Raw genomic sequence first — 22,656 nt, 5'->3', positions numbered from 1 at the left:
ACTATTAATCATAAATCACACATCGCAGCCTTACATAAAACAAAGTACTGTGTTCACATTAGTTTAGAGAATATTTTCAACTTAACACCAAAAGTATTCCAGTGGCCGTTGCTGTTGTGACTTTTTTTTTTAGTTAAAATTAAATCATAATATTGCAAATGTACATTGCAAATGTAGTTATGAGTAATAGCCCTCTTGTGGGCATGGTTTCATGTAACTTTAAAGAATTCTAGGAATTTCATGATTGTCTTCGGACACGTTTTATGAACTCTAAATGAGGAGCTTGGTCAGTATATTGTTAAAGAGCATTTTCACAGTGCTGAGATGAGGGCTCATTGTGCTTGCTGTGTTTGCTCTTACCTTCAGTGAAATTTTGAGCTCAGCAGTGCTTATTAGTAGTTAGGCTGCATTATTGACATGCTTGCATACTTTCCTCAGTCCATTGCTTTATAGAAGTCATTTGCTTCTTGTGATGCCAAAACATTTGTTAAAGTTAGGACAATGTACCTCAATACTTCTTTATTCTGAACATTGCCTTTTACAAATACTATTAGGGATGCACTGATATAGAAATGTTGGCCGATACCAATTTTTATGATTTTATCTTAAGACTGCAGGCCAGTATAACTTGTATCATATTACTGTTGAAAAAAGAAAATAAGATTCACACTTAAGTTTTAAGTTAAATGTAAGTTTAATTAGAATTAGTTAAGAATTTGACATGCTTCACATTATAAAACAAAACTTAAAAAACAATAATGTACAGCATGAAATGGTCACTGAAATATTGTGCATCCCTAAATATTACAGCATTTTTTTTGTATTATATATATGTGAACCTTTGTTGGTGTCATCACTGTAGGTATCAAGAAAAGATTACTGTACATTTTTTTTTTTTTTTTTTTTGCATTTTTTGTACTTACCAGATTAGTTATAGATGTTAAAATGTTTTACAATTTAGAGTTGTACAACTATTTTGATGTTTTCAGAAGGGGCACTTTTATTCAAGTCAAGTATAGATCCTATTAAAATATCTAAATACCAAATGATCTGCAAAATTTAAATTAGTGATCTACCGATATACACTACGATTCAAAATTTTGGGGTCAGTAAGATTTTTATTTCTTATTAATAAAGGATGCATTAAAGGCACAATATGTAAATTTTTGCCTCTAGAGGTCGCTTATTCAAAACAAAGGTGTAGCTTGATGACGCCTTGATTTGCGGAATCATGGGAGGTGTTGTCTTCACATCTACAGCTGGTGGAAAAGAATCCGACGAGACTCGGGCAGAAATCATGTTCATGGATGAGATTATTAACGTTACTGTAGTATGATGCAGGGCAGGGCCGAGTGACGTGTGAGCAGAAACGAGGCCGCTGGAGCGATTGCTAATGAGAGACGAGTACGACACACGCCTCGAGAGCAGAGGAACTTTTATTATGCCACAGATGTGCGCTTCCGCTTCTTCCGGTCAAGCCGTATATGGGGTAACGCAGCGCTGTTTTATCATGTTAGATACATTTGTGTGTTGAAAGTTGTTACAGCGCTACTCTGCATTCGCTCAGCGGCTACTATAAGACACTTGTTGCACACTGCAGTAAGCTAGATCGATATTAGTCATGGTAAAACATGGTACTCGTGGTAAATCAAGAAATCGAGATTTAAACAACAAGACTTACTGTGTTGAGCTATATATCAATGATTAGTTTTCTGTCGATGAATGTATCCTAACAGTTGCTCGCCTGTCTAATAAAACACATAATATATTAAAGCGTCTTTGATGTTTCCATGGTTTCTACAAAACAAAACCAGAAACTGAGGATAACGCGGGTATGATGTCATTGATAGGCAACGCTCCGTGTCCTGGTTAAAATTGCTTATTTCTCCGGATTTAAACATTCTTGGAAACATTTGGGATAATGTAAGTACACAAGTCAACAAAATATATAACATTGTTCTAGTGGTTTTTGGATATTTTAATCCAAAAAATCTTACATATTGTGCCTTTAAATTGATCAAAAGGGACAGTTTTGTAATTACCTTTTTGTAATGTTTCCAATGATTTATATTTCAAATAAATGCTTTCTGCTCATCAAAAAAACTTGAAAAATGTATCATGGTTTCCACAAAAATATTAAGCAGCACAGCTGTTTTTTATCATTGACAATGAGACCTTTTTCTTGAGCACTACATAAACATATTAGAATGATTTCTGAAGGATCATGACACTGAATTGCATACACATTAAAATATATTCAAATAGAAAAGTTTTTTTTAAAATTGTAATAATATTTCAGAATATTACTGTGTTTTTGATTTAAAAAAAAACAAACAAAAATAAACAGATAAACATAAGAATCTGATAAAATCATTTAACATTATCCTACAGACCCTAAACCTTTGAATGGTAGTGAATCAACCAGGCCAGATAGTTCATTTTGGACAATATTTGAGCCCTTTTTTTAAAGTTCTAATCTAAAACACACATCCATATCAGTGGAGTAAAGTAGTTCACCAGGAAAGGTTGTGTGTTACAGTGATTGTACCACATTTTCTGTTATTGAAGAACTTTTGAGTGAATTTTAATTAAAAATTGTGTAGAATAGTTGTTTGTGTAATTTCAGCACTTTTGTAAATGTGTCGTTTACTGCCATTAAATTGTATTGTATTATATATCTACTCTATGCGTCGGTGACATAGGAACTAATGACCATCTTGCTCTCTCAGCTCAGCTTCTTTCCCTTTTCAGATATGATCCATGTATAATTTTCAAAATTTATGAACCGTTTTCTCATTCGTTTGTATTTTTAATTAATTTAGTCATGTTTTGTATGCTTTTATATATTTTAACGCTATTTGATGGATGTTCTTGTTTATTTATTTATGTTTGTTTGTTTGGGTGTTTTAATTTGAACTTTCCCATTTCAGAAGTATTGACTACGCTCTCCTTTCATAGACCTTGATCTTGTGTGAGAGACTGTATGACTGAATGCAGTGTGTTCATACAATCCAGCTGTAACCACATGACGTGTGTTATAAGTGTAGAGATGTTACAGTCATGTATGGTTTGAGTATTCCCCATGCTTCTGCGCTGCTTACTGTCGCTCTGTAGTTAGATCTGTGTGTGTGTGTGTGTGTGTGTGTGTGTGAGGACCTCTGATCAAATGCTCACTTTCCTCTCCGTCCCTCAGATTGTGTCCAGTTTTAAAGCCACCACATCTCGTGCAGTTTGTCAGCTGGTCAAGGAGTATGTGGGACACCGGGATGGGATATGGGACCTGGCCGTGACTCGGATTCAACCGCTGGTTCTAGGCACAGCTTCAGCAGGTAAATCTGCCGCAACCACTCTTATCTATTATTTTAATTCAGTTAAGACTTTTTTTTTGGTCCATTCAGATTGAATAAAAATCAGTTATATTTTTGAACAGTGGGGGAAAAAAAAAACAGTGTAATAAATAGGGGTGTAACAGTTCAAATTACTTACGATTCGGTTTTTATCACGGTTTTAGGGTCACGGTTTTGGTACGATTCAGTTTGTTCAGGTTCTATGGCCTGGGTGATCCCATCTCCTTAGATTCCTGAATCCTTGCCGAGTCCAATGATACCAACATGTGTTTTTGCCTTATGTTCAGTGCAGTGTTGTGATTTAGCGTTTAAACAACATTTGCGAATATTTTCGAAACCGTCCAATCGAGACGAAAACACTGTAGGAAAATCGAAAACATAGGTCTTTGACTATACGCTAGAGGCCAAATGTCAGAATTTTGATAGTATGTGGCAAAAAAATGCAATCAATGTCAGGTGTGGGTAATTTTTTATGCGCTTATACATATAAATGTCTGTAACTCCTAAATGTAATGAGATATTTTCACCAAATTTAACATGCTTATGTTTAGGGGCACTCTGAGGACACACACAAAAAAGTGGTGCACTATAATTGAACAAACATGAAATTGGCTCTAAATACAGTACCGTTGGTCTGATTGACTTCAAAATTGACATGCAGTGTCTTTGTCTCAGTTGCTATCACAGTCCATTATGATGTTGTTGGTCTGCTGCTAGCTTCCTTGTTTGCCTCTGTTGTGCTTGGTCCCTTAATTGCTGCTTGCAGCTATATTATTATGACATTATTACAGTTTAAAATAACTTTTCTTATTCAATAGATTTTAAAATGCCATAACTCCAGTCTTCAGTGTCACATGATCCTTCAGAAACTATTTTATCATTCATTATTTAGATCACTGTTCCATGCTGTGGAGTATTGAGACGGGGAAGTGCCTGTTAAAATATGCCGGCCATGCTGGATCAGGTATGAATCTCTTTTCACAGTACGCTTGTGTTGAAGTTTTGTGTCGCTTGGGATAAGTGTTGATTTTGTGATCTTGTGTTTGGAGATTAGTTTCTTCAGATTTTGCATGCTGTGGGTTTGGTTAGTGTTGATTATGTTTTATTGGGTCTAATGAATGTTTGTTATTTTTTTATTCTTGCAGTCAACTCCATTAAGTTCCACCCCACAGAGCAGATGGCACTTACAGGTATACATCAACACATTCAATTGTTTGTTTTTGAACAATGTCTTTCATTTTCCTTTTATTTAACAAGTTAAAAACTTCATTGAGGAAAAACAACTACAAAACTCTTTTACAAAAGTGACCTGGCCAAGAAGGCCGCAGCAAATAGCATACAAATTTACAATTTCGACCACAATACAATACAAAACAATCAGGAATCACAGCAACAATTTACCAGGGGATAAAACATAAAAGTCTTTTAAAAGTACTTTAAATTCATTTAGTGAAGAGATCATGAACAAAATATTTTGTAGATTATTTCAAGCAAAAGAAGCATTATACTTAATTTTTTTTCCCCCAACTCTGTTTGGGCCTGAGGAACATTCAGATATAACAGGATATTTGAGTGAAGATTATAGTGTACTTTATTGTATTTCTTTTGGTGAAAATCAAATCAACACATCCTTTACTTCTCTTTTAAAAAAAAAAAAAAAAAAAAAAAAAAAACATAATGAAAAATAATATTCAGCTGGAAATAATTGGATTGTGAAAAATTCTTGATAATATTATATTACCCGAATTCCAGAAATGTTGGCACATTTTTTTTTAAATTTGAATAAAATGAAAACTAAAAGACTTTCAAATCACATGAGCCAATATTTTTTTTCACAATAGAACATAGATAACATAACAAATGTTTAAACGGAGAAATTTTACACTTTTATCCATTAAATGAGCTCATTTCAAATTTGATGCCTGCTACAGGTCTCAAAAACATCGACACGGGGGCAACAAATGGCTGAAAAAGCAAGAAATTTTGAAAAGATTCAGCTGGGAGAACATCTAGCAACTAATTAAGTTAATTGATATCAGGTCTGTAACATGATTAGCTATAAAAGGGATGTCTTAGAGAGGCAAAGTCTCTCAGAAGGAAAGATAGGCAGAGCTGTGAAAGAGTGCGTAAAAAGATTGTGGAATGCTTTAAAAACAATGTTCCTCAACGTCAAATTGCTTTGCAAATCTCATAATCTACAGTGCATAACATCATCAAAAGATTCAGAGAAACTGGAGAAATCTCTGTGCGTAAGGGACAAGGCCGAAGACCTTTATTGGATGCCCGTGGTCTTCGGGCCCTCAGACGACACTGCATCACTCATCGGCATGATTGTGTCAATGACATTACTAAATGGGCCCAGGAATACTTCCAGAAACCACTGTCGGTAAACACAATCCGCCGTGCCATCTGCAGATGCCAACTAAAGCTCTATCATGCAAAAAGGAAGCCATATGTGAACATGGTCCTGTGGGCCAAAGCTCATTTAAAATGGACTGTTTCAAAGTGTTCTATGGTCAGACGAGTCCAAATTTGACATTCTTGTTGGAAATCACGGACGCCATGTCCTCCGGGCTAAAGAGGAGGGAGACCTTCCAGCATGTTATCAGCGTTCAGTTCAAAAGCCAGCATCTCTGATGGTATGGGTGTGCATAAGTGCATACGGTATGGGCAGCTTGTATGATTTGGAAGGCACTATGAATGCTGAAAGGTATATAAAGATTTCCAGATGACGTCTATTTCAGGGAAGGCCTTGTGTATTTCAGCAGAACAACGCAAATCCACATACTGCAGCTGTTACAACAGCATGGCTTCGTCGTAGAAGAGTCCGGGTGCTGAATTGGCCTGCCTGCAGTCCAGATCTTTCACCTATAGAGAACATTTGGCGCATCATTAAACAAAAAATTCATCAAAGATGACCACAAACTCTTCAGCAGCTGGAAACCTATATCAGGCAAGAATGGGACCAAATTCCAACATCAAAACTCCAGAAACTCATTACCTCAATGCCCAGACATCTTCAAACTGTTTTGAAAAGAAGAGGAGATGCTGCACCATGGTAAACATGTCACTGTCCCAACTATTTTGAAACCTGTAGCAGGCATCGAATTTGAAATGAGCTCATTTTGTGCATAAAATTGTAAAATTTCTGAGTTTACACATTTGTTATGTTATCTATGTTCTAGTGTGAATAAAATATTGGCTCATGTGATTTGAAAGTCTTTTAGTTTTCATTTTATTCAAAAAAAAAAAAAAGTCCCAACATTTCTGGAATTTGGGTTGTAGAACAGTATTATTTTTTTCTGTCTGCGTAGCATTTCTTTCATCAGCAGAAAAGGTTGTTACTAGAGTCCATCTCTCACTATGAATCTGCTAACTGGGGGCTCGTCCAGGTTTTGAACCTGGGAAATCTCGCAGCCCAAGCTAGAATTGAACCCCGCCTAGATGATTCATTTATCCTGTGACTGAAGGCCATGTTGCGTTTAATATTTATTCTTCCAAAAGACTGATATATTTTTTTCATATCTCTATTTGTATCTCTTCCCCTCACCTGTCAGATGCTTTTAAATGTGATTTGATAGATGACTGTCCTTTTTTTATATAATGTTCCATCTGTGTTTGTTTTGTCTGTGTTTCCTGACAGCGTCCGGGGACCAGACGGCACACATCTGGCGTTACATGGTACAGCTGCCACTTCCCCAGCCCCCGGCAGACATCAGCGTAAGTGCTAAAACACACACATCGCCATGTTTCTGCTTCCGTTTTATGTAATAATGCTCCTCTAGAGCAGTGGTTGTCATCCAAGTGCCTCAACATGAATACTGAAATCAGTACAATTTATCTGCAATTTTTGTGCACAATGTATCAGTGCATGTTATTTGACTGAAGAAAATATTTTGTGGTCTTAATATTTCAAGAAAAAATAATAATTTGCTCCACCTCTGAAACAGCTTTACTCGTTCAACATTTTTTCCCCACACTGAATATTCTGTTTTACTTGTAAATATGCCCAAATTAGGGAGTAAAATAGGTTCTTGAATTCCTGAAGAATTACCCTGTTATTTCTTAGACTTTTTCTGTCACGCTCTAATTTTTTGTGTACTTAAAGCTACACTATGTAACTTTTTTTTTTTTTTGATAAAAAAAGAACAATATTATTAATAAGTGAGCGCAAAAAATCCTTCCTCCAGACCATGTCTTTAACCAAATACACCTATAATAATGATTTATGTTTTAGAGCTGTTGGGACGGACTTTGCGGGAAATTGCATTCATACGGCATTTGCCCGTTATTCGTGTTATTTTAGTATCTCTGTGATACCAAGGGGCCGTTTACAAATTGTTTTAAATAAAAAAAACAGGAAAAATTGTGTTTTGGAAAACGCAAGCTTTTGGGGAAACGGGTTTCAAAGTGCTAGTTTTTGAAAACGGTACTGCTATTGCCCCTATGTAAACAACAAAAATGTAAATTGTGTGAAGATGGGGACTGTGATTACGACGATTGCATGTTCAGTCTATAGACACAGTGTTTTTTTTTAACAAAGTGACATCGCCAACTACTGGCCTGGCAGCAGAATACAGCGTTTTAGTCATTTTCACGGATCCGTGAGAATGAGGATCATTTTGACAACATTGTTGTCTGTACGCAAAAAACGCAAAGGAAAAACTTGTGTTTTTAATACATTGTTGTTGTGTAAATGTAGCCTAAAATAGTTTTTACTAAATTAGTTTTAATTTTGTATTCTTCATTTTAATTTTAGTAAGTTTATTTTAGTCTTTTATTAGTTTTTTAAAATCTCTATATAGTTTTTATGAATTTATTTCAGTTTTACTTAAAATGAAAATGAGAAATGTTGCTTTGAAAACTTGATGAAATAAAAGTTAATTTAGTTAACCTTTACTTCATTTTAAGTAATAAAAATATTTTTTTTATGGTTTTAGTTAACTATAATAGTCCTGACACAGAGAAAAGCAACTCCTAGTGTGAAGCTGAATGTTTGTTGAAACAATGAACGAGAAAAAAAAGGCCGTGATCATTCAAAACTGCAAACTTCCAGCAAGACGCATGGAGATTTATTTTTTAACTGCTAGAATTTGCAAAATGTTCAGTAATTATGGCTGCAGTCACATTTAATTTTATTTATTGGTGAAAGTCTGAATTAGCTTTAAATGGTTAGTTCACCCAAAAATGTAAATTATCACCCTCTAGCCATCCTAGGAGTGTATGACTTCTTTCAGACTTGGAAATATATTTAAAAATATCCTTGCTTCTCCAAGATTTTTAATGGTTGGGAGGGGGGAGGGGGACAAATTTTGAAGCCAGAAAAAAAAAATTCATCCATCCATCATAAAAGTAATCCATACGGCTCCAGGGGGTTAATAAAGGCTTTCTGCAATGCGAGGCGAGGCAATGTGTTTTTGTAAGAAAAATATCCATATTTAAAACTTAATTAACAATAATATCGGCAGACGGCCATACACATTGATTTGCGGTGGAAGAATAACCCTCTGACCCGAAACATAACGTAATGACAAATTCGGAAGGGCAGAGGATAGAGCAAAACAAAACACCGGTCACAAATTTTTAAAAGAGAAAAAATATAGATATTTTTCTTACAAAATCGCATCACTTCGCTTCAAAAGCCCTTTATTAACCCTCTGAAGCTGTGTGGATTATTTATTATAATAGATGGATGAATTTTTTTGGGCTTCAAAATCTGTCCGCCCCTTCACTACCATTATAAAGGATATTTTTAAATACTGTATATCTCCAATTGTGTTCGTCTGAAAGAAGATAGTCATATACACCTAGGATGGCTTGAGGGTGAGTAAATCATGGGATAATTTTCATTTTTCGATGAACTATCCCTTTAAATCCATTCTTTTTTTTTTTTTAACATGTCTTACAGCTGTGTGTTGACTCTTATTTCCTCTCTGAATTAGGCCTCGCTGGACGATGACGTGGACTTCTCTGATAAAGACGAGGCCGACGGGGAGGCAGATGGGCCTAATGAATGCCCCACTATCCGTGTCGCCACTACGACCTTGAAGAGCCACCAGGGGGTAGTGATTGCAGCTGATTGGCTGGTGGGAGGAAAGCAGGTGGTCACTGCATCCTGGGACAGAGCCGCCAACCTCTATGATGTAGAAACCTCTGAGCTGGTGCACACCCTCACAGGTGAACATGTCACCGCTCTTGTGACTGTGTTGGCTTCCTTTGACAGGGTTCTTGGGTCATACACCTCTGTTTTACACGTATGTGGGTGTGTTTGCAGGTCATGATCAAGAGTTGACCCACTGCTGTACTCATCCCACCCAACGTCTGGTGGTGACTTCATCCAGGGACACCACCTTCCGCCTGTGGGACTTCAGAGATCCCTCCATCCACTCAGTGAATGTCTTCCAGGGCCACACAGAGTAAGTCACCTGACTTTTGACTGTCTACATAAAATAAGGTACACAGGGTACAAAATGAACACTTGCCAAGTGCCAATTTGAAGTAAAAATTGGTGCCAAATGAGAGTAAAAATGAAATCATTGTGATACAAAAGCTGTTCTAAAGACAAGATCAGTGACTGTCGGCCATCTGGTAACAACTTACTATCTGACATTTTGCTACGATGCCAAAATACTTGATTGTCGTAACTCAGGAACTCTATGTGGAAAGACATTTTTACATTGTGTCACCAAAGAGAGAATATAAGGAACAAAATCAGTATGGGTCTCGACAGTTTTGTGCCTGGTTACTTTTCAGCGAGAGACTGTAGCTTAAGTGATTTTGAAAGTGACATGACTAAATAACTCATATTTAATAAAGATTTGTTATAGAGACAAGAAAATATATTCTTAATCAAATAATACATTTTCATGACTAGTAAGAGAGATATTTATGGCTGATAAATAGCATTGTTATTTTTAACTAAAACTATTAAAAATAATTTTTGTTAATTGAAATAAAGCTGATGTAAATTATAAATATTAGATGAAAAACTTGTACTTAATAAACATAAATGAAAGTTATAAATGTTGCCTTGGCAGCTAACTGGAATAAAACAAGTTTAAGTACTAAAATGACTAAAACTAAAGTGGAATAAAAATAAAGCTAAATAGAAATATTTAAAAAATAATAATAAAAATGACTAAAACTTAAACTAAATTAAAATGAAAGCTGAAAATATAAAAATAAAAGTTAGTTCAAAATATACATAAAATGACAATGATAAATATTTATTTGTCAATTCTGAAGAAAATGTTGTGATGTTATAAAAGATGTTGTGGGTGGTTGCTAGGGTGTTGCTATGTGGATGCTATGGTTTTCGGAGTCTCATTCCAAACTATGGCTTCCTTTCTTCCCTGGAATACAAATGAAGCCAAATTTTAGACATTAGTATGTCATTTATTAAGGTTCATGGATTACATCATAGGCAGTAATTTTATGAAATGCCAATTTTATAGGCATTAATTTTATGAAATGCCATCTTAAATGTCTCTGTTGTTTTTGTTCATTCTCTCTGACCACTAGATGGCAGTGCATGTACAGCATTTACATGAACAGCTCAGTATGCACTTTTTTTCTCCCCTTAATTTCATTCACACCAATTTCATCAAAACCAAGTAAAAGCAAACCCTTTGCTGTCTTGCTCTGTATCATTTATTTCCAGTGTTCGATCTGTCTCATTTCTGCTTTCTCAGAGCAATCCCGTTTAATACGTGTCACCAGCTGCAGTGTGAGCTGCGTTTTGGTGGCATGTGAAATTAGTTGCGTGGTGGTTATTGCTGGTTAAGGCAGGAATGAGGAGGCGCTGCAGTCTTTGATTACCGGGGATTACACGCCGCTCATTATGTTCAAGCCCAACATGTATAATTCCGTCAGATCCCGGCGTAATGCTCTCAAATAGACAATCAGCGTAATGAGATTAGCCGGCATACTGCTGCACGCTTCCCACTGTCAGCCCCTCCGTGCAAAGTCAATTACTGTCCTTCAATCTCATTGAGACTGACGGGAGGCTCTCTGATATCGCCACTCGCCGATTGTTCATTTGGCTCTCGTGCATTTCCTGATGAAGAGCGCCGTGGATCATCTGCAAACGCAGATTCATTCAGTTCATTAATTACTCAAAAGGCTCATATTTAAGTAATAATGTACCAGAGGCCATGCTATAGTGGGAATATTGTCATTGTTAGGCACGACACACAACAGAAGCGCTTTACCTGTGACTCTGTTCACAATACTGCTTTTATAAAATGGTTATTACATAATAACAATATTATAGAGGGATGGTTTTATTTGATTAAATCAAGAACACCAAACCATTACAATATTTATTGTATGAAAATGATTTTTACTCAAATTACTAGGGGTGTGACGAGATTTCTCGTCGAGGTGAAAAGCTGTCTTGTGATACTGTCATGACGGAGTGTGAGGGTGAAATTAGGATGGAATATGCCACCGCTACATTTAAATTATGCCTCCACTGTCATTTTGCTTTTTATAAAAATAAAAAACTTTTAATTCAGTTGAATAACAGTCGCTTCAATCCCATCCAACACGAGCTGCGGAGTTGTACGTAGTGCAGCAGGAATCAGGAGTTCACTGATCATGTGATGAGAGTAAGTGACGAGATGACTGACAAGACCATGGCGAAGGATTTGTTGCACAACAGAGCCTAAGCGTCTGACAAATGTCTTTTGTAGAATGCGCGCTCAGTACCAGCGCTCCCTATTCACAGAGTATGTGCGAAAGCGAAAGTAAAACACGAGCGAGCATTCAAATGTGATTTCAAAACTTTTTGAAAGCGGCTCCCTGATGCATGCAAATATCTTCCAATATGAAAGTTATCTTAGTCTGGGCTGTGTAGTTGTAACCATCTCTCAGCTCTGTATCATGCTTGAAGAAAAATTTGGTTTCTATTTGAAGAGACCCTACTCTATTTGAATACTTTGATTATGGTTGCACTTATTATTTGCATTTAATAAGACTAATAGAAAACATTGTTATTCATTTTTATTTATACTGTTTTTATTTCTATGATCAATTTGCAGAAAGGAGTTCAATTAGGAGGTCAAAAGTTGTAGAAGCTTATAAATCATGTACAGTAAGGTCTGAAGAAATGAACATTCATTTCAATGAGAATTGAAATGACATTCATTAGAAGATTAGTTAAAATATTTCAAATGCGCCTGCAGACTATTTTTCTAGTCATGTATTTCGTCGTTGAGGATTTCTTAAAAATACTGTGTAAAAATTTTGTCTCGTTCTTGTGAATTCAATCTCGTGTCTCGTCTCGTGAGTTAACTGTCTCGTCACACCCCAACAAATTACACCAAAGCAAGTGATAAGTAATAATTTAGGAATTTTTTTTAGGAAACATTAAATTCTAGCTAGCTTAAAAAAGTATGTATTACTGGGTCATGGTAGTGGAATTCTTCTTATGGAAAAAGACTTCTTATGGAAAAAGATTGAATTTGTTAAAAATAAAAATAACAAGTGAAAGGGAGCATCTCTTCAGTGTGTCCAAAGGCCAAAATAACAAACAAAACAAATCTAGAAAGGAAAAGAGGGAGGGATTAAATAACCTAAGTAAATATAAAAATAAAATACATTTACCTTCCTTAACTCCCTAACGAAAAACAAAGTACAAACCAAGTTACCAAAATAAATAGGCAGGACACTCCTACACTCCACGTTCTTGAAATATAACTTTAGGAACAGTTGAACATGATCAACAGGTTGTACAATCGGTACACTTTCACTTGGAAGTAACAAGTTTAATCATCGGCTGGAGGAGGGATCCAGGAGCTCTCAACACAAACACGGCCGAACCAAGAATGAGCTCTCGAACGCCGGCAGCATCCTTATAAAGACCACGCCTCTTCTGAACCGCCAATAGAGAGAGTGTACACCATCATTGGACAACCTATTAGAACACTGACAGAACAAGAAGGAAAAGAAAACAAACACATACCAAATACAAGAATGCAGGTCGTAACAGCATCAGCTGTTTTATTCCAGAAATGTATAAATCAATGCACCGTAAACACCTGAAAAGTGTGTTAGACAAAACTGGGTAACACTTTTTTTAGTTTAGGGTCCAATTCTCACTATTAACTAGTTGCTTATTAGCAAGCATGGATATTACTAGGATATTGGCTGTTTATTAGTACTTATAAAGCACATATTAATGCCTTATTCTGCTTGATCATATTCTACATCCCTTAATCCTACCCAATACCTAAACTTAACAACTACCTTACTAACTATTAATAAGCAGTAATTAGGAGTTTGAGGCAAAAGTTGTAGTTAATAGTTATTTAATGGTGAGAATTGGACCTTAATTTAAAGTGTGACCTAAAACTGTTATAAAGACAATAAGAAAAACTAAAAACTCACACTGAAGAATTTAAATTTGATAATTGCTGCTAATAAAAAGGTTTAACTGTGTTTTGCAATCCATGATAGTGTGCATGCTTTTCTTTTCTTTTTTTTCTTCTTTTAGTTTTCATCGTTTTAATTTGGAGGTGTTAGAAATACATTCATGGTAGAAAAAAAAATCTCCTGCATTGCATGTATATTCACTGTTGGACATCGTTAGATAAACTAAAATTTTCTTTTTAAAAGGAAAGTTTTTGATAACTTTTTACTGCTTTGGTCATGTACATGAAGAGTACAGTGTAAATTAAATGAATGTAGGTATTACTTGACAATAAAACACCAACAATTATGAGGGGAAACACATTTTTCCGCTGTCGTCTCGTAGTTGAACTTGTTATATGTGAAGAGCTTGTACATGCGACTCGGGTATCAGATTGATTCCAGTGCTGTCAGGTTACACAGGAGTTGATGAGACGCAGCTAATTATGTTGGGCCGCTGAATTCACTCGTCACTGAGCCCTGAGCAACACTCAACGCAGACACGCGCTCGCACTCAATTCCACACTTTCACACCTGTGTATCAGTTTTTCTCATGTTTTTTTCCTTATGTAATCAGACATTGGAGTGGCAAAATAAAGAAATGTGTGAAAAGTAGCTTTAGTGTTTTCAGCATCTACGAGGACTCTCCACATGGGCTTCATCTCCAGACAAAGTTTGATTTAATTTGAAATTGTGACAGAAATATATTACTATTGTACAGTAGAATGTACTTCTCAAAGCAATAACAATAATAATACAGCTTATTAAAACAGTATTGAAGGAATATCATGATTTTTCAACAATTTGGAAAAAATTGAAAGGAATTGTTCAAATTTCATTTAATTACATTTTGAAAGATTAATTAAATTGTAAATCATAAAATTTAATAAATCACAGAATCCAGAAATATTTTACCAACAACTTAGAATGAAAAACAAAAACAAACAAAAAACACATTTCATAGGGCACTATTATTAATAAAAACTTTAATAAATTTATTAATTATTAAGGTTTTATTAATTCAATTGATTAGACATCCTTTTCCATTATTACAATTTAATTAAACCATTAAAATTGAACACTGAATTTGGGAAAAAAAAAATAAAAATGAATTTGGGAAAAAAACTTGAGACTTGAGGATGGACTCTTGACTTTTGACCAATGGGCCACCCTAGCAACCACATAGCGACATGCTAGAAAACACTCAGAACACCTTACCAACTAAATAACAATGACATGATAACCACCCACAACACCCTAGCATATTGGAGGTGAGTTTTCCTCTGAATATGTAACACCTGACATGGAAAGTTTGACTTCGAAGTGCACCGAAAAGCTTAATGAATGAGATGTTTGACAGGAGATAGCAGTGTGTGTGAGTATTCTTGCATGCAGATGTGTGTGTGTGTGGGGGCTGTAGAGACAGCTGTTGGTTGTAATGAGTGGCGTACAGTGCAGTGTGTGTGTGGGTTGATTGAGTCACGCATGAGAGACAGAGAGAGGGTGTTGTGCTGTCAGTGGGAGTGAATGCTCTGCTGCACTGGGACCATAAGATGAATGAGCTCTGCAGCGCTCCTGGCAGGAGCTGAGGACCTCCTAAAGACCAGACACACACACTTACACACCTTCACACAGGCTGAGTTTATATTCATTCATGCTGAGCATGTCTGTGGGTCCATGCATAGCACGCATACATGAGTCATGCTAGACCTTTCTCTCGCTCTCACACACTCATCTCCTGATTCTGATTTCCCATCATTCAGACTTCCTATCCTTCTGACATCCTGCTATCTTCACTTCCCTTCACTTCCTCCACTCATTCTTCAAGTGGTGACTCCACGACACCACACCTTTTTGAACCATCAAAGTTTTGGGTAAATTGACTTTCGATAGAAAGAAATCACTCAAGTTTCATTAAAAATATTTTCATGTGTTTCGAAGAAAGTGTTAAGGCCCCGATATACTCACAGCAAAGTTCTTTTTCGCTCTCCGTTTAGGGGTAAAACGAAGTTTGAAATACGTGAGCAGCGATATACTGTTATCGAACATCTGATGCCACCCACACTGCTGAGAGCAACGTTTAGATGAATATTTAAATATGTGATGTACGCTTTCCTCTCAGTAACAAAATTAAAAGCAAAAATGGGAAAACAGCAAGCAATTTTTATAGAAAAGCATCTGATCATAACAAAATGGGTGTGTTAGCATGAGCTCTGCAAATTAGCACTCCAGTAAAGTCACGTCATGTTTATTTATATGGCACTTTATTCAATAGATTGCTTAAAAGCAAGCAGCTTTACAGTATCAAACATGAAAAACAGTGTCAGCGCCTCATTTCATCAGAAGCACAACTTCCTATTCTACTATAAAGCGGCTATCCAGTGTGTTCATGTTTTCACCCGTGGAGATCTTACCTCGATGGACTCAACAGATGAAATGAGTCAGAAAAGAGTTATGTGTAAAAGAAGGCGGAGCCTCAGCACCCATCTCCTATTATGTTATTGTCATGTACCAATGGCAGTACGAAGGTGTTTTGCAGCCGGAGCAAACTTTTCTTGAGAGTTCGCTTTGAAAAACCGTTTCGAACTCCTGAAACAAACTCAAAACTAATTTTATTTTGTCCTGATTTTTTTGTTCTAAATTACGTCACATCAGTTTGTTCTTCGATTTTCTTTGAAGTACATCGGGGCCCTGAGGGGCTGTTCACACAGAAGACATTTTTCCATTCCACTGCACTACTTTTCCATTGTTCTTCTATGTAAACATGCACTAGATGGATGTGTTTGACTGTTGTGCTTGCGTCTTGTGCACGACACAACATTCTAAAAATGCGGCACTCAAGTTAAAATAAGTTCAACATTTAAAAAGTGTCTCGAGCTTGTTTTTTTTTCCCTTTCCACTAACCTTTCACATCTCTTAATAGTTTGAAAAGTAAATGATACAATGAGTAAATGATGACAGAATTGTCATTTTTTTTTTGTGAACTAAAGGGATGGTCACAGTAACTTTTTGTTCCATTGACAATTCATTCTCATGAGAATTAAGGAGACAGGAGATGCAACCTCATGCGAATTTTGCTGCATTCCAGAGTTTAATGAACTATGACCTGCAAATTTGTATCACAATATTACGACTGCTGCAGTGTCCGTAGAAATTTTGCATGCTCAAAGTCTAGTCTGACCACAGCTTACCCTTTAATGAATTTCAAATCGAATATCTGTAAGTCATATAACATGGATATAGACGTACACATTTTATGGGGTGTACATACTCTTTCACAGCACTGTAGCTAGATTCAAACCATCAGTATTAGTAACAACACATTTCTATTTTTTGCAGACTGAGGCTAATAAACTACTGTACAGTTTCTAATAGTGAGTGAAGTTTATCTCAGTTGTGCAGTACAGCTGACATATGCCTGTCTCACTTCACTAACCCAGAGCATCAGGACACACCACGAGCGCAGCATTACAACATATGGACACTTATGTTGATGAAACATTCAAGCCTTTGCCCAGTTTTTCTGCTGTTAGCAGCATAAGCATTGAAAACTTTAAAGAGAGGCAGTTTTAGAGCTAAGTAGTCTATACTGGTGCTCATAGAAAATGGAGTGTGACCAGAGATGGAAACCTGAATCTGAATAGATCTAGATGAGCACTCGATCAAAGTCTATTCCATCTTGTTTAGATTTTCATGCTGACAATGGCCATGTAAAGATATCATGCAAATTGTTAGGAAATTATTGGCTTAACCAAATCAACCAAGTCATTGAAAAGATTTGACTCAGAACTCTCATTCATGAACGACAAGGTGATCAGTTTAGATCCTCAAACACAGCTATCATATGGCTTTAGAAGTCTGAGTATACAGCACATATGTCATATGGACCACTTTTATGATACTTTTGTGGTGCTTGTGAGTAAAACTTTTACCTTTTTTTATGTGCATTCTTCAAAATTTTTCCTTTTGAGTTCCACAGAAGAATGAAAGTCCGTTGAGGTCTGGTATTTGAGACCAAAACAGAATTTGAGACTTGACTTGAGACTTGATATTTGACTTGAAAAACGTGACCTTGTGAAACTATAGCTTGTGCATATTGGCCACAAAAGGGTGGCAGAATGGCCTAAAATGTCGTCCCCTAATGGCCCCGATATACTTCAAACGAAATCAAAGAACGAACTGATGAGATGTCATTTCGAACAAAATCAGGCCAAAACGATATTCGTTTTGGGAGTTCGAAATGGCTTGCCAAAGCAAATTCTCAGGAAAAGTTTGCTCTAGCTGCAAAACACCTTCATACTACCATTGGTCCATGATGATAATGTAATAGGAGGTGTGCGCTGAGGCTCCACCTTCTTTCACACAGAACTCTTCTGACTTATGTCATCTGTTGAGTCCGTCAAGGTAAGATCTCTGTGGGTGAAAACATGAACAAACTGGAAAGCTGCTTTATAGTAGAAAATAAAGTTGTGCTTCTGATGAAATGAGGCACTGACACAGTTCTTCATGTTTGATACTGTAAAGCTGCTTGCTTTTAAAGGATTAGTTCACTTTCATATAAAATTTTCCTGATAATTTACTCACCCCCATGTCATCCAAGATGTCCATTTCTTTCTTTCTTCAGTCGAAAAGAAATTAAGGTTTTTGATGAAAACATTCCAGGATTATTCTCCTTATAATTGACTTCAATGGCCTCCAAACAGTTGAAGGTAAAAATTATAGTTTCAGTGCAGCTTCAAAGGGCTTTAAACGATACGAGATGAGGAATAAGGGTCTTACCTAGCGAAACGATCGGTCATTTTCGAAAAAAATTTAAATGTATGTTTGTGCTTCCGCCAAAACCATACTTTCGTATTCAACTTACGGAACAAACGCAGCGCCAGTTACATTTTTTCCATAAGTAGAATAGGGAAGGCGTAGGACATACAGCGTAAGCTTTTTGAAGAATACGAAAGTACGGTTTTGGCGGAAGCACTTGGAAGGCGATCATTTGTTTATATAAAGCATATACGTTTACATTTTGTCAGAAAATGGCCGATCGTTTCGCTAGATCAGACCCTTATTTCTCGTCTGGTATCGTTTAAAGCCCTTTGAAGCTGCACTGAAACTGTAATTTTGACCTTCAACCGTTTGGAGGCCATTGAAGTCCATTATAAGCAGAATAATCCTGGAATGTTTTCATCAAAAACCTTAATTTCTTTTTGACTGAAGAAAGAAAGACATGAACATCTTGGATGACATGGGGATGAGTAAATTATCAGGAAAATTTTATATGAAAGTGAACTAATCCTTTAAGCAATCTATTGAATAAAATGCCATATAAATGAATGTGGCGTGACTTTACTGGAGTGCTAATTTGCAGAGCTCCTGCTAACATACCCATGTTGTTATGATCAGATGCTTTTCTTATGATTTCTATAAAAAATGCTTGCTGTTTTCTCATTTTTGTTGTGTTAATTTTGTTACTGAGAGGAAAGCGTGCAGCACATATTTACATATTCATCTAAACGTCGCTCTCAGCAGTGTGGGCGGCATCAGATGTTTGATAACAGTATATCGCTGCTCATGTATTTTGAACTTCATTTTACCCTTAAACGAAGAGCGAAAAAGAACTTCGCCGTGAGTATATCAGGGCCTTAATCATCTAATGATGGTGCAAATGCTAATGAGTGGCACAGTACAAATGATACATGGCATGAGAGTCGCTGTACACAGGGGCACGCAGTGTTTGCTGCCTCATTCCTCTTTCATCTGCAGGGCATTTCCTGTCAGACACACTATCTGTCTGTCAGGATGCTTATGAGAGTATCGCCAGTGTGCTCGATTTCAGACAGACAGTGGGAGACACACCTGCTGTCTTGGGGAATGTGTCAGAATGGGTTTCTCACTGAGGAAATATCACAGCTGGTGTCTCCTTTGAGACAGATCACGTAAATTCTGGATGACAAGCCCACCTATTTCTGTTTCTCAGATGCAGACTAGTGGTTAAAGATTCGGGCTGGAGGCCAAAAGGCTGTAGGTTTGAACCTAGTAGGGGTTCATTTATGGACCCTTGATCAAGACACTTGACACTTGAGGTTACATAATGGGGACTGAACCTGTAATAAGGGAACTGCTAAATGACTTCTTCTGTTTGTTGAATCTTAAAGAATAGTTCAGCCAAACTTCAGTCAGACTCTCTTTCCAAACCCATATGGTTTTCTTATGTTGAACATAAAGTTTAGTATAATGTCCCATATGCACATCTCCAGCCAACAAATGTAAACGGAGACGTGCACTAATTCAATTGTTAGTTGCGTTTCTCATACTAGAGTTATTTTAAATACAAATTGTTATGTGGAGGCACAAATAGGATTTGAGAGAAATGGTGGAGGGCAAGATTTTTGGTGAATAAAGACTTTTGTTTGTGACAAATCAATCGTATGACTTCAGAAAACTTGTAATCTAAGTCGAATTGGTCACCTTTATGGTGCTTTATTGTCATTTTTAGGACTTAACCCTGTTCATCCGTCTCTATTCATTTTTATTTCACAGATGAGAGAAAAGAAGAAGGAAAGAAAATAATACTAGATTGGATTTAGACATTCCTTTACTGTGTACACAGAATAAACATATGAAATTCGTAGTTGTCAGTTATAATTACAAAACATACATCTTGTCTTTCCCAGCATCAGCGAGAGCATGATCACATGCAACTACATTAGCTATTGTTTTAAAGAGCTTATTATGCTCCAGCACTGGATCTCTATTAAACACACACGCCGCTCTTCCTCTAATGAGTCTCGACCTTGCTTGTCAGTGGTCCCAGGGGAAACGGAACATTCCCAAAATATCATTTGAGTTGTAATAGGATTTTAATCAAGCTTTTAATCTATTATCGGCCCCACCACCGCCCCCACCCTTGCTTTCCGGTGGCAACCCACGATGTCAGAAAGTGTTTCCACGCTTCACTTTGGATGTGAACTGTGCCGGAGCGAGCCGAGCAAAGCTGTTAAATACAGCCAAACCCAACTCCAAATCTTTAATGCAGTGGAATTTAGCCCCTAATTAAACCTTAATATCATGTCAATTCAAATTAGCACGGCTAGAGGCGAGTGGAGCACCAACTCTGGCCCTTTTCTTTTTTTTTTTTTCTTCATTTTTCTCTCCCTCGCTCTCCCGAGAGAAGGGAATACAAAGAGGAGAGAAATGTCAGCAGGGAATGACGTGATAGATTAGAAATATTAAGGTCCATTAAATGGAAGTGTGTGTGCTGAGCGGAGCAGTTAAATGTGCGCTGTGACCCTGAGGGTTGCTGACATTCCTGCTGTTCACCCAGACTGTCTCAAATCACACACACACTCTCTATGCCTCATTTTGCCCCAGCTGCTGGTGCTCTCGTGCCCTGTACAGGAGCAGAGGGTGGTCTTACCAACCAGGGAAAGATGAGTTTAATTTCATAATCACAATAATATAATTTGTTGGGAAGATTCAATTCCAGTAGCAACTCAAGCCTCATTACAGAAGTCATACTAGATAGGCTCACGTAGCCAGACCTCTGGCTATCAGCATAAAGTCTGGTCTACAGCTTATTCTGGCCAAGAATTGCCCACTTAAGGTGATTGCATGCTCTGAGATTTCTGTGAAGCCACTGACATTCAATGGGGATGTTGTGTCATAAGATGTAGAGGGATTGCACAATGTTTTCATCATGTGCACAAAAGTTATTTTTGGATATTAAAGGATATTTTAATTTCTACTGCAACATACTCTGACATAGGAACCCTTTGACAAATGATTCTCCTCTTTCCACACTCTCAAGACTGATTGCCTGTATAGACAACTTTGACTTCTGGTCAGTGGAGTCGTTAGGTTTTCTGGCCCCCTTGTTCAGTTTACAAGAAGGGGAACATTGTGATCTCTGGGTCCTCTGTACTCCCACATTTTCCCCAACTAGCGATGCCCCTGCTTCCGATCACTTTCCAAACTTTTTCAATGAGAGTTGGCAATTTAAAGCAAAAGTTGATTCAAATTTAACTTGCTAATATGCAACAACACAATGCGGTGAATGGTAGTGCAGACAGTGTAGCTCATGTTGTCTGCCTCATTATTAGATGGATAATGCAACTATTAAGAACACCTATTAGAGTCAACCTGCAGGAGTTCAAACGAAGTCAGTGTGAACTCATCTGAAGATGACCAACTGTAGTCCAAACCTGTCCACCTTGAATCCTTAAAGAAATGAAATTTCTGTCATTAATTACTCACCCTCATGTTGTTCTAAACCCGTAAGACCTTCGTTCATCTTCGGAACACAAATTAAGATATTTTTGTGAAATCCAAGGGTTTCTGAACCACAAATAGACAGCAATGTCATTGCACCTTTTGAGATCAAGAAAGGAATTAAAAGCCGCATTTCCATTGCAGGAACTTTCCCCAGGAACTAGTGACTTTGGGGTGGTACTCTGTGTGTTTCGACCGCAAGAATCAGGGTCTAAATGAAGTTCTGGGTAAAAAATTCGCCCTCTGAAAGTACCTGCTCGCTATGTAGTACTTTTTCAAAGTTCCGGAACTTTCGGGGGTGGGACTTGGGTGCTGAACATGCTGATTGGTTGAGTTAACGCAGCATTTTGATTGGTTGGCTCCACGCAGCATTTTATTTTCACAATTTTAAAAAGTCAGTTGCGGTGCGTGCAGTAAAAGTTGTTTGCTATTCGAATCAACAATGGAGTTTAAAAAATACAACCGATAGACCGACGATGAGATTCAGGCTTAATTAAGCTTGTATGTGGAGGATGAAATCCGTCGGGAGCTAGAAAGTTGGGCACATTCCTACGTCATTGGACTAATCTTCACGGTACTTTAGACAACGATAGAAACGCAGACAGCAATGGGTCTGGTGGGTAAAAAGTTCCTGGGA

The 22,656-nt window shown here is 37.0% G+C and overlaps 1 protein-coding gene across 4 annotated transcripts in view; it reads left to right on the top strand.

Annotated features, from left to right (window-relative positions):
- The window catches only part of wdr37 (WD repeat domain 37), a 47,112-nt gene that overhangs the window by 19,516 nt on the left and 4,940 nt on the right, over positions 1 to 22,656 (top strand). For all 4 annotated transcript variants that reach the window (XM_051881745.1, XM_051881746.1, XM_051881744.1 and 1 more), the window contains 6 exons: positions 3,194 to 3,329; positions 4,240 to 4,311; positions 4,493 to 4,537; positions 6,991 to 7,067; positions 9,290 to 9,524; positions 9,622 to 9,763. In XM_051881745.1, the coding sequence (XP_051737705.1) occupies positions 3,194 to 3,329; positions 4,240 to 4,311; positions 4,493 to 4,537; positions 6,991 to 7,067; positions 9,290 to 9,524; positions 9,622 to 9,763 (707 nt within the window). The remainder of the gene's footprint in view (positions 1 to 3,193; positions 3,330 to 4,239; positions 4,312 to 4,492; positions 4,538 to 6,990; positions 7,068 to 9,289; positions 9,525 to 9,621; positions 9,764 to 22,656) is intronic.

Source organism: Ctenopharyngodon idella, chromosome 23, assembly GCF_019924925.1.
Source record: "Ctenopharyngodon idella isolate HZGC_01 chromosome 23, HZGC01, whole genome shotgun sequence".
NCBI classification, from domain to species: domain Eukaryota; kingdom Metazoa; phylum Chordata; class Actinopteri; order Cypriniformes; family Xenocyprididae; genus Ctenopharyngodon; species Ctenopharyngodon idella.
Note: the sequence above shows the minus strand (reverse complement) of the source record. Positions and strands in the feature narration are given on the sequence as shown.